Here is a 15,089-nt window from a genome sequence, read left to right as displayed (position 1 = left end):
AGGCAGTTTATAATGTGGTTGTCACTTTATCCATACTGTAAAATTCCCTCTCCTCCCCCCCCCAGAAAAAAAGGAATATTATAAGCACTTAGTCTATACTTTCAAATCTAACTTTCAAAACTGCCTTTTCAATTTTTTCTTCTACTGTGTAAGCAGAAAACAGGTAGATTTTTTTTAAACGACTTTAAAAAGATAGAGCTGTATTTTCCTGTTTGCAGTTTTGCTCAGTTTTGTATTTAAAGAAGGGGATTAAAAAAGGAAAACTGATCTATTTATTTATTTATGTTCTTGATCTCAGTGTTTTAACTAAGCTTATGTTCCTAAATTCTCAGATTTCTCTCTGTGACAAAAGTGTCATGTGGAAGTCTGAGTAAGTATATTATATGCAGGCCAATCCACAAGCCGTATAATGCACTCTATATTTGGTAGGCCTAAATCTCTCTTCTTTGTTGCAGTGCTATTCATCTAATTCTGGAATATATTTTATCTTATATAAATCCTCTAAATCAGATTTTGCATTAAGTTAAGAAGTTAAAACCTACTTGTAATGGAAGCACATAAAATATATCATTTAACAGAGGTTTCGTAACAATACGGAATAAGCGATTTCACTATATTAAAAGCAAGAGATTTGACCAAATCACAATAAGGCGTACGAAGCTTCTTACTGCATTGTGTTCTCTTTTAACCTTTGTTTTGATGCATGCATAAAATATATAGAAAACCAATGCTGAGAAACAAACCAGGGATCTTACAGCACCATTAACTTGGCTACGTATAGTTTGTATTTTATGGTATGCACATGAATAGCCCTCCTGTGAGACTTTGAGTTTTAAAACTTGTCAACATTACTGAAATTGTAAACAAATCCCACCTTAATGCTTTCTTTTCAGTTACAAGAATGTCCAGAATTTAGAGATGAGGGTTATCATGATCCTTGTTAGGATGTCCTCTAACCTTGCTCAGAGCAGGTTGTTACCCAGAGCTTAAAACTGAAAAATTGACAATATAACTCCCAATACATGGTTGTCCCAGAGAAAACCATATTTTACAATTTTTGTTCTCTGTGCTGTGCAAGGTGAAGTCATTTTCAAAGTGTAACTGAGTGAGCATTAACAACAGGGAGCAGTTTTACATCTTTCCCTAACAGTGGAGGATTTAATTTTTTACAGAGCTGGGACAACTGCTGTTTCCAATAGAAGTATGTGACAAAGGGGACTCTGCAGAAGCCCATATGCAGCATCACAGCTCATCTTTGGTCTTTAAATGAAGAATAATGAGAACAACAGAAATTAGAAATAGCACATACATGCATACTTGGCTTGAGTTACTGTTGCTATTAAAGCATACAGTTTTATCTTTGGTAACTGCTTCAGTGTTCATAGCAAATGATGAAAGTATGCTGACAAAACTTGCATATAATGTATAATTTGGGGTATTAAAAGTTAAGAGGATTGAAGAACAGAAAGATGAACTTGAGGACTGGAGCGACAGCAGTAGAATGCAATTCAGTAGTACAAACTGCTTGCAAGGTCATTTGGGGACTAATAACAGAAACTTAAGTTGCAAGCTGAGTAATAATCAATTGCAAATGACTGAGGAAGAGGAGGATCTTGGCTGAGTAGTTGATCACAGACTGACTATGAAATGCTAGTGCGATGCAGGCATGATTACAGCAATGCACTCTGAGGATGTATCAGCAGAGGCATTTCTGTTAGTTAGGGAAACGTTACTATCTCAGCGCAGGCACTTGTGAGACTTCAATTGGAAAACTGTGGTTCTGATCATCCATTTTCAGGAAAGCTGATTATGAAGTGGAACAGAAGAGAGCATTTAGAATGATTTGGGAAACGAAGCGTGTGATTGCAGCATGGAAATATGATTGCTATTTATAGCTGCTGGGAATAGAAATGAGATTAATACAACAGAGAAGAGAAGAGGAAAGATGTTTTTTTTCCAAGCTAATGTCCCAAAATGTATTTTACTGAAGTTACTAGAGGAATTGCATGGTGTGCATTGCTGGCAGAAGCAGGACACAAGGCTTGGTGATTCAAGACATTCCTCTTAAACCCACAGGGGAGATGAATGCTGAATGTGTTGTTATTTCTGGGCTCTGGGATAGCATCCGTCATACAATCCTCTCAGGCATGCAGGAGGCTGGGAATGTGTCTGTAACACCTGCAAGTGTTCTTTAGCTACATGCAGAGTTGATGACAGAAGTACCACGATAGTTGCACAAGGCTCCAATAAAAATAATAAATTTTAGATGCTAAAAGGAATACCAGATCCTGTAAGTCTTCAGCCATTGACCTGTGCTTTCGAGTTATCCTCCGCTTTCTTTTCAGAGCTCTACTTCTCCTGCTGTCACTCTTTAATGTAGCTAAAAAACCTGTTAACCTCCCATTGAAAATCACTCCTATTGCACTCTCCTAGAAGTGCTTTGGAGTTGTAATCTCTGTATTGCTTAGAGTACTTGCCATTTAAAAAAAAAAAAAAAAAAAAAAGTGAGGGTGGGGAAGAAAACAAAAGGAAAAAAAATCGAAAACAGGGAAGGCCAACTGATATCAAATACTCTTCTGTACATGCCTATCTTGAAAATTTCAAGCTTTGGCATTTTCAAGGGTTAAATAAATATGCAGTATCTTATTCAGGTAAACTGTAAGAATCTGGGAAGTACTCTTTGGGATCACCCATCCCACGAGTATACACAGGGACAATGATTTGAACAAGGAAGTGATTTGCAAATAACTTATGTTCTCTGAAATACTACTCTGAAATTTGTTTCCTATTTGTATTTCCCATGCGGGATGGAGAAGAGCAGACAGGTTGGTCTCCAGGCCTTTATGCCTATGTATATGGAACACAACCCTGTTTCAGGTAGTTTCCCATCTGCTTTCAAGTTCTTATTTTTATCTCAGTTGTCCCTGGTGTAAAAGATTATTGGCCATAGATAGGCTAGGAACATTACTTATTTCCCAGTGATTCCAAAACCAAAATTAAAAATTAGTCTTAAGTAGTCTTTTGGGAAAACATTATTTTGCATTTTATTGCAATTGGCATTTATTCTTGATAACCATTTGTTTTAGTATCCACTCAAGGACATTGTACAGAACTAAAATCTAGCCCATGGGCCTGTAATTGTTTGGTACTACATTTGCTTTTCTCCATTTATTTGAAGAAAATATAGAAGTGACAGCTTTTTTGCAAATCTTTGTTATCATCTGCTCTTAATCATGTTGAGCTGGAAATTAAGCTGCTCCCCAGCACGACCACAAGGAGAGCTTGCTTCGCTCCCACATAGCTCCTCTTGCATGCTGCCCCCATTGTATTCCCATGCAATGCTTCATCGTTATCCGCCTCTGGCTGGCCAGGGAGAGGAGTGTTTGGGTCTCATCTGCATAGAAAGCAACATTCACCTCATCCTCTTTGTACACTGAATCTACTTCTTTGCTCATCACTGTTGTTTAAATGCATGTGACTGAAGACTCTTTCCCTCTTTGCTGTTTAATTATTTGTAGTTGCTTTGGGCACTGTCAGTTTAATGGTTTAATTTACACCCGCCTTAGACATGGCACCCTGTCAGTTCCTTTTGCCAGTCCTGGTGGGTTCTGCATTTATTTTGGATAACCTCTCAAAGACTTTTCATCCAGAGAAGCCTGTATCCTTCACTCCATTGCTTATTCTTTGTTGATATGTAAGGTCCAGGTATTATTTCTGTTTGCCCATCTGGAAAATGACCTAGGCCAATCTGTCGGATTACTGTTGTTCTTATGCCACCCGTTCTGCTTCAGGTGCAAGCTTTGCTAGCAGGGATACTCGATTCCCAGCCATGACTTCCCTTTTCCAGGGGTACTGGTTTAGGTCTCATTTGTCCTGACCCATCAAGACTGACAGGTGGCAGAGTCAAAAATCCTCATTTTACTGGGAAAGAACGGTTCAACATGGCTAAGTGCTGGGTCCTGCACTTTAGCCACAACAACCCCATGCAGTGCTACAGGCTTGGGGCAGAGTGGCTGCAAAGCTGTGCAGAAGAAAAGGAGCTGGGGGTGTTGGTCAGTGCGCACCTGAACATGAGCCAGCAGAGTGCCTAGGTGGCCAAGAAGGCCAACAGCATCAGGAATGGCTTGTATCAGGAACAGTGTAGCCAGCAGGAGCAGGGAGGTGATCGTCCCCCTGTGCTCTGCTCTGGTGAGGCCACACCAGTACCTCAAGTGCTGCGTTCAGCTTTGGGCCCCTCACTACAAGAAGGACATCGAGGCCCTGGTTGCTGATACCATGCAGTGACTTGGGCAGTTAGGAATTGAGGAAACCTGCATGAAAGACAGATCCTATGCAAGAGGATGGTGGCAACAGAAGTTGTAGTTAAAGGTAGAATATAGAAGACGGTGGCAAAAGCAGAAAGGAAGAGGAGGATCTGTAGTTATGTAGATCTGATGCTAAATTTAAAAGAATTACCTTGCCAAATCCAAGCAGCAGTTTTAATTTTTTTCTCCCTTTAGGGCCCACTAAAGAGCATGCTTTAGGTTAGTATCTTTCCAGACATCATTCTGATGGTTTCTCAAAAGTATTTTTAGCTTCATATGTCAAGGTTGTTACAGACTTCTTTTCTGTCTAAGTGGAGGAAAAAAGTAAGTTTCTGGTAAACTGTTAAATCTTGTGTTGAAGATTTTCACTAAGAGCACAGCATTTCTTTGGTGCTGTATAAATATACAAGGGGTTATAAATGTGTAAGAAACCATCCACCTGCTCTGAACTATATTTACAATTTACAGAAAAACTATGCATTCAGAGGAGGTAGAAGGAAACCATGTAAAATCCTTTCAATTATGTTTTGTTTTTGCTGTGCCAGTTACACTTGTTGCATAGTCTAGCCTCCCAGCCCTGACCATTTCACCAGTGATGGTGAAAGGCAGCAGCCAGTTTAAAGATGTAGGCAGACAAGATAGACACAGGGTAGGATGAGGAAATGAACAGTCAAGTGATTTCTTCAGGTTAGTCCACATTATTCGATGCACTCACATGCAATAACTTATCGTTTTGGCAGTATGTTTTCAGCAGGAGCTAGCTTTTGGATTTGTTACCTTGTGATACAAAGCTTAAGAAATCCTTGAGTAAGAAGTCAGTTCTTTCCATTTAGGAAGTGCACACTAATTACAGCTTAAGTTTCTAATATTTTAAATTCAAAGTTTAGCATATTTGAAATTTACAGGCAGTAATAACAGAACAGAGGTTAACCCACTACACAAAAAATGCTGGATTGATGCTTCATGAATTTATCTTAAAATGCTATATTTGTAGAATTTTGATTTCCATCCACAGATAAGTATGCATCTGCAGTAGAGAAGCTACGTCATCTTCCAGTAGTGGTACAAATAATTCTGCTTCTGTTTTTATTATGCCTGCCCTACCCATTCCACTGGAATTTCTCACCAACTTATTTCAGTCTGTTTTGCTGAAATAGGAAGCACTTTTTTTTTTTTTTTTCCCTCTAATGCTTTGGAAACTTAAACAGTTCAACTCTGTCCAACAGTATGAAAGGTCTTCTGCAGAAATGCAGAGGATGATACCTTGTGATGGCCACCCAATAAGTATCACTGAGTAAAGTCCTTGAATCAACTGGTAGGTCACTGCTTAATGCAGGTACAGCCTGTCCATTGCAGCCTGAGGTTCAATAGCTCTCAAAAAGTAAAAGTTAGGCACTTGGACACTGCCACCAGCAAAGATTGAATGGACTTTGTGCTTGCAGAAATACTATGAAGAGAAGCTGTCTAAAAGCCTCTGTCTTATTGATTAGTTTTGCCTTCTGTCAGTCTGCACATTTTAAGTGTTGACTTGTATCATGTTGTCTGTCTGCATTGTTTTATGTGTGAGACATATACAAAAAAATCTCTAAAATTAGAAGTGGGAATAAAAGCAAAGTGTTGTACTGGCGTTTTCCAAATCTAATATGAAATGTGGAGTGTAGTAATGGCAGGTAGGGTATAGTTAACACTGTGTACTTCCTGCATGTTTTTTTTTCCAAAGGGTTTTGACCAAGATCTTAAATTAAAGAAATTCATCATTATGCAAATTTTGTGTGTTGAGTCAAGAATTTAAGTCTAAAACTTGCATTTTGGTATGTTGGCATGTGCTCTGCTCTTCAATTGTTTTCATTATGTCTAAGTGGAAAGGGAAATTGTGACATAGCCTTTTAAACAGGGAAGCAATGTAAAAGTGCTAATATACCAGAATTTCAGTTGGGGAATGTGAATATAACCAGCATAATTCTAGAAAGTGTGCTGTAGTCATTTGCTTCTAGTCTTGTCAATACATTAAATTCATATGTAATGTTATTTTCAGATGAAGACTTTTCTATCAAGGACATAGCCACCTCTAGAGCAAAGTGGCACAATGAACAAGAACATACCCTGCAGGAGTCCTGGAACTCCTTGGTAAAGTTTAATTTTTCCCATCGTGGCCGAATCTCTAACATGGATTTTCAAGGGGATATCTTTGATGAATTTCTCCATCAGCAGAAGATCAACCGGACTGGAGAATATCATCTTATGAAAAAAGAGGGAGTACAAACACTACCAAAAAGGCAAGAAGAAGAAAATTCAGTGGAGGCACATGATGGAAGTGATTTTAAAATCCCTGTTTTACCTTATGGGCAGCACTTAGTAATAGACATTCGAACAACATGGGGAGACAGACATTATGTTGGTCTTAATGGAATTGAAGTTTTCAGTTCTAAAGGAGAGCCTGTTCAGATTGCAAAAATAACAGCTGAACCACCTGATATAAATATATTACCAGCTTATGGCAAAGATCCCAGAGTAATAACCAATCTAATTGATGGGGTAAATCTGACGCAGGATGATATGCATCTTTGGCTAGCACCATTTACTCCTGGAAAACCTCACTTCATCTTTATTGACTTTGTGAATCCCTGTCAAGTAGCTATGATTAGGATTTGGAATTATAATAAATCTCGCATACACTCTTTCAGAGGTGTGAAAGACATTATAATGATGTTAAATGAACAATGCATCTTTAAAGGAGAAATTGCAAAAGCTTCAGGAACCTTGTCTGGAGGTATGCTATCATTTCTTACTTTCTGTGTGGAAACAGTAATATAATATAAACAAATACATATGTCTTGTTTTTTATCACTTTCCACTTCAAGGCAAATTGGCACTTTGTTAATATTTAGTCCTTTTAATTTAAAAATATAATGCAAAACTAATGTGTTCTTCAATGATACTGTGAATTTAAGTAACATATAGAGCTAATTTTTATTCTTAGCAAAGTCTTAACAACTAGACTTTATTTTCAGTAACAGATAGTCTTCAATATTTACAGGTTGCTGGTTTTTAGTCTTCACAGGTAGTCTTCACAGTTTGGAAAAGTTTTTTGGAGAAGGTTTTTTTTTTCATTTTCTTTTTATAACTACTTGAAATTTGACTGGGTTTTCTAGGTTCGTCTGCTATGCAGTGTAAGGTAGAAATTACAGAATCATAGAATATCCCAAGTTGGAAGGGACCCATAAGGATGGTCGAGTCCAACTCCTGGCACCACACAGGTCTACCCAAAAAATCAGACCATATGACAGAGAGCACAGTCCAAACGCTTCTTAAACTCTGACAGGCTTGGTGCAGTGACTACATCCCTGAGGAGTCCCTGTGAAGAGCCTCTTCCTGATATCCAGCCCGAACCTCCCCTGTTGCAGCTTGACTCCGTTCCCTCGGGTCCTATCACTGGTGACTAAAGAGAATAGATCGGTGCCTGTCCCTCCACTCCCCCTTGTGAGGAAGCTGTAGACTGTGATGAGGTTTCCCCTCAGCCTCCTCTTTTCCAGGCTGAACAGGCCAAGTGACCTCAGCCGCTCCTCTTATATCTTCCTCTCTGGGCCCTTCACTATCTTTGTAGTCCTCCTCTGGACACTCTCCAACAGTTTCACATCCTTTTTGTACTGTGGTGCCCAGAACTGCACACAGTACTCGAGGTGAGGCTGCACCAGCGCAGAGTAGACCAGGACAATCACTTCCCTAGACTGACTAGCAGTGCTGTGTTTGATGCACCCCAGGATACTGTTGACCCTCCTGGCTGCCAGGGCACACTGCTGGCTCATATTCAGCCTGCTATCAACCAAAACCCCCAGAACCCTCTCTGCAGGGCTGCTGTCCAGTATTGTGTTGCCCAGAAATTGAATATAGTTATTATATCAGTAGTCAGTACCTATTCCCAGTATATTATCTTTAAACACTACTGCAAACTTAAATGTAAAAGAAAGACCGAAGACAGTTTTTATCACTCTGTATATTCTTTTGTATGGTTTCTGTATTTAATTCTATATATTGCCTTCAGCTCCGGAGCACTTTGGGGATACTATATTGTTCACTACTGATGATGATATTCTTGAAGCTGTATTCTGCTATGATGAGATGTATGATGGAGAAACAGAAAATGACAGCTCCCTGAGATATGAAGAAGAGCTAAAGAGGCCAGCAACTGCTGATGGGGATGGAGATGAAAGACCTTTCACACAAGCGGGATTAAGAACAGAGAATCAACAGGTAGGGGCCTCTTCATTCAGAATTCTATAGGCACATCTTTCTGAAACATGACATGGAAGTAGGAGGCACTGATTTCCCTTACGGCATAAATCTCCACAGAAAAACTAAATACAGCTATCTGCCTGTTTTGAAGTGTTGTTGTGTTTTTTTTTTTTTCCACCAGCTCAGTAACAATAATAATAATTTCATTTTTTTTCAAGCACGGGAGATCCTCCAATTTTTGCTTTCTCTGGTTAGGAAGACTACAAGGAAGGCTATACTAGATTGTGTGTGTGTGTGTATTCCTTTTCTTATTTTGTATTACTTTACTTATTTGGGCAGAGATTAGAGGCGTTTCTTTTTGATTTAGTTACTCCCGAAGGTTTATGCCATTGACAATGACTTTGACCATACGCTTAGTCTTGTAATGATTTACTCTGTTCCGTGTCACTCCAAACCAAAGATTTTTCCATGTTTTCCATACAGAGTGTACTCTTCTTTATTTCTTCCTCTACAAATAAAATAACTGAGGTGGGAAGGATCTGCCATAATAGCATTTTTTACCTTTCCTCTCTCTCACTTTATTTTTAACTCTTTTCTATTCTGACTAGCATCTTCATGGGTCTATGTCCATTTTGCAGCATAGAAATTTCCCCTACTATTCCATACAGTAGGTATTTTACTAATTAGAGGAGAACTGTGTTTTCAGGCACTGCAGTCTTGCCTCATATCAGTCCAGCCCAACAGTCCAGTGTCTGAGCAAAGATCCTGAAAGATTTTCTGCTTAAGATAGTATTATTCAGTCTCTGACCCGCTTTCCATCAGATCTTACACCTTCTTAGAATATTCATGAGCACCTGCTATTTCTCCAATGAGGACATCGTTGGCTAGGGGAAACTCTTGTATATTTAAAAGGAGATCCAAAACTGAATCAAACAAAATTCCAGCTGGTTCAACTGAAGTGCCCCCAGCAATATATGGTTCTTAATGAGCCTTGTGCTGTGTTGAGACCTGCCTGTTCTACCTTGACTTCTTCTCCTGGGGGCTTATAGGACATAAAATGTTATGACACTGGCAGCAACTCTAACCCTTTGAATCCTCCAGTGCCACCGGAGGCATAACTTAACTTAACTTAACAAATAGGCCTTAACACTGCCACTGGTAATTCTGGTTCCATCTTTGCTTTCAGTATCTTAAACTGTTGTGATACCTTATGCAGTGTAGGATTTCTTGAACACAAATTGAAATTCACCTGACTTTTATTGATCCACTTGTTCATTGTTAGCATTCACTCAGGACCTCTTCCATTGCAAAAGCTTAGGAGGCCTGGACTGCGTGGTGATTACTCAGAGCCTCTGCTTTTTATTTTGCTGTTCATCTGTGATGTTTTTCTTATTTCTTTTCTAACCCCGAAACATGCTGTATCAGCAATAGAATAACAAAAGCTATTGCGACTGAACCATTGATCTCCCTGTCATTCAGAATTTGCTAGTACCATGAAGATTTTCAAGCTGGATGCTTATGCTGTCAGAATGATACGAATCTACTATATGATTTGTCTTCCCCAGCATAGAGTTGTCATTCAGACCAATATTGGGTTTGAACAGTCTCTGCCTGTTGACCCTTTCTTGCTGTGACTGAGATAGTGTTTTACTGTGCTGATTACAGAATTTTTAAAAGGTCTTAATGGAAGCATCTTACATTCTCGTCAAATATTATCTATGGTCATTTGTCTTCCATCTCTTTCTCCATGATTTCAGTTAACATGTCAACTTCTGTAGCAGGTCAGACCTGTGACTAGTGCACTTGAGCCAACTCTGACAGTCACCAGTAGTGGATATCAAGGCAGAATGTAAGAACAGAGCAAAAATGCAGTGATTGTTTTTCTGGAGCACTCATCCAACCCTTAGGAGTTTGTGTCACAAGAACTTTTATTGACTTTTGTGTTTAGTGTCCCTTCATGGATTTTTATTGCGTTGATTTGTCCACCGGCTATTCTAAATGTCTTACTTTCCAGAATGATGTCATACTTTAGTTTTTTCTCACATGGAAGATGCTGTAGAGCATGGTCAGGTGTAGGTGCATGGTAATACTTACTGCTTTTTATTTATTTTCCAGCAACTCTTATGTGGGATAATATTTTGTTCTAGCCATGAGGTATCACAATGTTCGTAGGCAGTGTTGAAATAGAACATTAGACTAAGGCTGAAAAAAAAGATAGCAGGCACCAGTGGAATGGAGGGATCTGAGTGGCCAAGAAATGGGGAAGGAGGAGAAAAGAGGTGGTAAAAGGTGTCTTTTAAAATATTTAAAGGCACTATTCTGCATTCTATAAAGGCAGTAGCTTTATTGAGTCTGTGGAGTTTTAATATTCAGCAGAGTTCCAAATTTTGATTCCCAGGATGGTCTTTGAAAGTTGTTCTGTGGAAAAGGCATGAGACATCAAAGATGGAGTCACTGTTTTGTGAGAAAATACCCTCCAACAGCAGAGGTTTTTTTCATCCTCTGTGGATTCTGTGTGAATGTATTATAGTGTGCAGTTCTGATTCAGTTTCACCTACATAATTACCACAAGGACATTAGCTGTTACATGAAGTATGTTGCTGTCTGAGAACACATGTAGATGATGTAGATGATCAGGGATGTCAGTGGTTGTACTATGGAAATTGACTATAATAGCAGGAGACAAGTGTTGATTTTTTTTTATTATTTTACTTTTTAGCCATAATGTAAGCCCTTTTGGTGTATTCTGAATGACAGGAAATCTACTTCTAATGATGAATGAAACTATGGAGAATGAGTCTAGACTCCTAGTTTCCTATTTAGCTTTTTGCCTACTAATGAGTTTTGAGATGATGTTTTTGTAGAACTACTTACAACAATTACAAGATTTCATTCAGATCTCCTATTACTTTGTAGCCCAATATTGCGTATGTAAAGTCAGGATTGTTTCTCTTCTGCATAGCATTTTTACATTTATCTACAATTAAGTTAATGTTATTTTATCACCCTCACTCGGTGAAAGAAAGTCTATCTGCAAACCTTTGCAGTTGTCCTTTGTCTTTACTATCATAATTGCCTCAGTAGGATCAGCAAATTTTGTCATTTGTGGTTTTTTTTGTTTGTTTTTCCTGGATTTTCACTTTCCTGGATTGTCAAAACCAACAGTTAATACCTGTTTGCAAACCAGGTGTTTAATTAGTTAGGGTTTCCCCCATGGCAGCTTAGCTTACTCAGAGATTTTGAGGAGGTGTTTTTGTGAAATGCTCTGTGGAAATGCACCTTGTTGCCTTACCTATTGACCAATTAAAATAATGTTACTAGATCATTGAGCCATTAATTTGAATCCAGCTTCTGTTTAAAAATAAAATAAATAGATATGGGTTGATTGCTGGGGGTGAAAAAGATTTATTTTTTCATCCCTTGCTGTCAGCCATGATTGTACTTATGAAAAATATCTTCATTTCAAGGTAGGTGATCAATAGAATAAAGATCATAAATTTTTAATCCATGAGGAAAAAGCATATTCCTTGGCAGCCTCGATAATTTGTGTTGTTAACTATTAATTAGTGTTGTCAAGGAACAAACACCTGCTTTTTGATAAGGTTGCTCGTTTCTTCTGTCCTCTGATTCTAGGGAAAAAAAAAAGTGATGGCACTTTGAGGTCTTACATTGCATCCAAACATTTTATCTCTGTGACATATATGCTACATGTTGCAAATGCAGTATGTCATCATTTGCTAATGGCAGTCTGCATGAAACTAAGAGTGACTTATCAATTTCAACCTTTCCAAGAAAAGTCATCCCATGCTAGGAAATCTCAAAAATGCGCTAACATCAACAAATATATTGTCTTGACTTAGTAAGGATGCATGTGGTCTTTCATGTTTAGGGGCATGTTTTCCATTGTTTGCAGAACAGCCTGAGTGGTGAGGCAAAGGGAGACTGAAACACAAAAAACTGTACATAAAACAAACAAATATGTTATGAACTGTCTTAAAAGTGTATATTTAAATGCATGTTTATTGCACCTGTTGGTTTACTTTTTAGGTTCAAAAGCAAGTAATTCTGCCAGACTCTTCCTCTGAATGTATACCCAAGGAGCCAGGAATATTTACTGGAAAGTGTAAGTTCTTTTACTGCTTGCATACGCCACTCCACACCTACCCCCTCACTCTCCTGACATGTTATCAAGGAGAATCTGAATTGTCAGAGTCACACGGTGACAGATGTCTGGTCTGGAATAAAGAAGAGTAATTGAATATTTAAGACAGAAGCTTTCTTTTACTGTGGATTTTAGAACATTATATTGTGACAGCTGGCATTTAATCTCAAAAATAACACTAGCCATTTGCGTAGTCCTTGAATGGGATTTGTGATAGCTGTGTCCATTACCAAGTAATTCTATTCCAATCCCCCATATTTATTTAGACTGACTGAATTTCTCAGATCAGATTCACAATAGAAAGCCTACAGTTAAAACTAGACGAGAATGTTACATCCCTACTGAAAGTACCTTATCTGTTTATCCTGTACAAAAGCAAATCTTTCTGGCCTTTAAATTATTTTCCAGTGAACCTCTGAATGGCCTAGAAGTATAATTTCCTGGTCCTTTGACCAGCACAGGAGAAATTGGGTTCTCGGGCCTGGCATAAAGCCTTTAGCAAACTGTGATGTGCTCTCTGAAAATACTCACAATACTGTTATTCAGCTACATATCTATGGTCTATATGTATGATCTACATCTATAAACTTTGTATATGAACATCTATGATCGGCTCATATCTGTGAACTTTAGATGCCTTTCTCTTGTCCCATTTCTCAAAGTCAATGAAAAAGATAGTGAGGGTGTGATTCAGAGATCAGTAGATGGAGTCTCTCATATGGACAAGATGTTGTTAAGAAGTTGATTGGAGTAGCTTATCTCTACCCAAGAAAGAGGTTCTGATTTCCACTGAGTTCTTGCAGGGAAAATGCTGGAGCAGAAGCCAGCTGCAAATAAGGGAGGTTTCCTACGTCTTACCAAACACAGAAGACCTCCAGTTTAGTGTGTTGCACAGCAAAAAATTGCCATTAATTGCTACAAGAGACTTTATAAATGACCTTGCATAAAAGCAAAAAACAAAAACAAAAAAACAATGAACCAGACTGTAAACTAACACTTGTGTTTATGGGATTCCCAGTGATTTCAACATACCATGTCTTGCCTGTGTATATTGCTCCTTCTTCCCCTTATGCTGTGGCGTGGGGCTTTAGACCTGAAATAAGAGTCCTTCTACTTCTCACTTGGGGAAATGACTGGGAATTGTAGAAAATCTAGAATCACCACTGCCCTTTTCATGTGGGACTCCTGGTTGCAAATTGTGTGTGGAGTCACTGAGGATTTTTGTAGGATTGAGGATTTTAATGACCTTTTGTAGGTCATTATCTCTTTCATCCTGCTGCCAGTCATGAAATCAAGGGGAAATTGTGCCTGACCAACCTGCTAGACTTCTGTAAGGAGATGACTGGCTATGGAGATGAGAGAAGAGCTGTGAATGCTGAGTGAATATTATATATCTTCAGTTTAGCTAGACCTTTAACAGTCTCTCATATACTCCTTGTAGCCAAATTGGTAAAAGATGAATGGAATGGATGGGAATAAGGTGGATGGGGTGGAAAAGTAGCCAGACTGCCAAGCGCAGAGTATGATGATCACTGGTACAAACTCCAGCTGGTGGCTGATTACTTGAGTTCTAACATGAAGATGGTATGTTAAACACATTAGTAAACCACCTGTCTTATTTGGGTTAACTATGAGTTGGTATTCTCTAAGAGATGTAGTATTTATGAGAGACTGGATTTAGATGAGTCTATATAGTCACCTGGAAGGTAAAAGGCAATAGATTGGTAGGTCTTCTGTGTTTCTGCATAATCTCAATCTGTCATGTCACAGTTTAAATGTATTATTGAATAACTGTCACTCTACAGTCTGAGTAATGAGACACTTGATAACATGCTTGACCAGGAGCTGTATAGTTACAAGTGACCCAGATGTCAGTTGCCCACTAAAGGTCTAACACTGATTTACAGTAGTTACTATGCTATTATGTGGAGGTAGGCATGTAGACCAAGAAGTATCCAAATACAGCATATAAAATTCTTTAAACAAAATACGTGTACTGCTAATTCTTGGGGCTTGCACACATGCTTCTTTATAGAAAAATTATTTAGTTCATTAGAAATCGTGTGATAGAAAATGGTATTTGGTTGGATAATACATGGTAGGATTCATGGCTTGGATTCAAGCTGTTGACAAGTAGGCAGGCATCAATGTGGCATTGATGGTGTTGCAGTAATATCTGCCACACTGTCCTAAATAAAGAAAACTGTGAGGTTATGTGACTAGCTGATGGTAATTGAGCCTGATCGTTGAATGAAATGTGCTCAGATGCAGACTATCAGCAGTCATTTGTGCCAGGCTGTGAGCAGTTGAATTTAGAATGCATTAGTGGATTACAATGTGGAGAGTGAATGGATCCCCTAGTGCCACTAGTGGCAGTGGCAAACCCAACC

At 38.6% G+C, this 15,089-nt stretch overlaps 1 protein-coding gene across 12 annotated transcripts in view; it reads left to right on the top strand.

The window, feature by feature from the left end:
• The window catches only part of KATNIP (katanin interacting protein), a 72,338-nt gene that overhangs the window by 34,958 nt on the left and 22,291 nt on the right, over window positions 1-15,089 (top strand). For all 12 annotated transcript variants that reach the window (XR_014698304.1, XR_014698305.1, XM_084537051.1 and 9 more), the window contains 3 exons: window positions 6,340-7,074; window positions 8,347-8,555; window positions 12,585-12,660. Coding sequence is in view for 10 of the 12 variants with exons in the window: in XM_084537051.1 (XP_084393177.1) it covers window positions 6,340-7,074; window positions 8,347-8,555; window positions 12,585-12,660 (1,020 nt within the window). In the remaining 2 variants the exon portion in view is untranslated. The remainder of the gene's footprint in view (window positions 1-6,339; window positions 7,075-8,346; window positions 8,556-12,584; window positions 12,661-15,089) is intronic.

This window comes from Aythya ferina (genome assembly GCF_964211825.1).
Source record: "Aythya ferina genome assembly, chromosome: 15".
Classification (NCBI taxonomy): domain Eukaryota; kingdom Metazoa; phylum Chordata; class Aves; order Anseriformes; family Anatidae; genus Aythya; species Aythya ferina.
The sequence above is the reverse complement of the archived record's forward strand: the minus strand, read 5'-3'. Positions and strand labels throughout refer to the sequence as shown.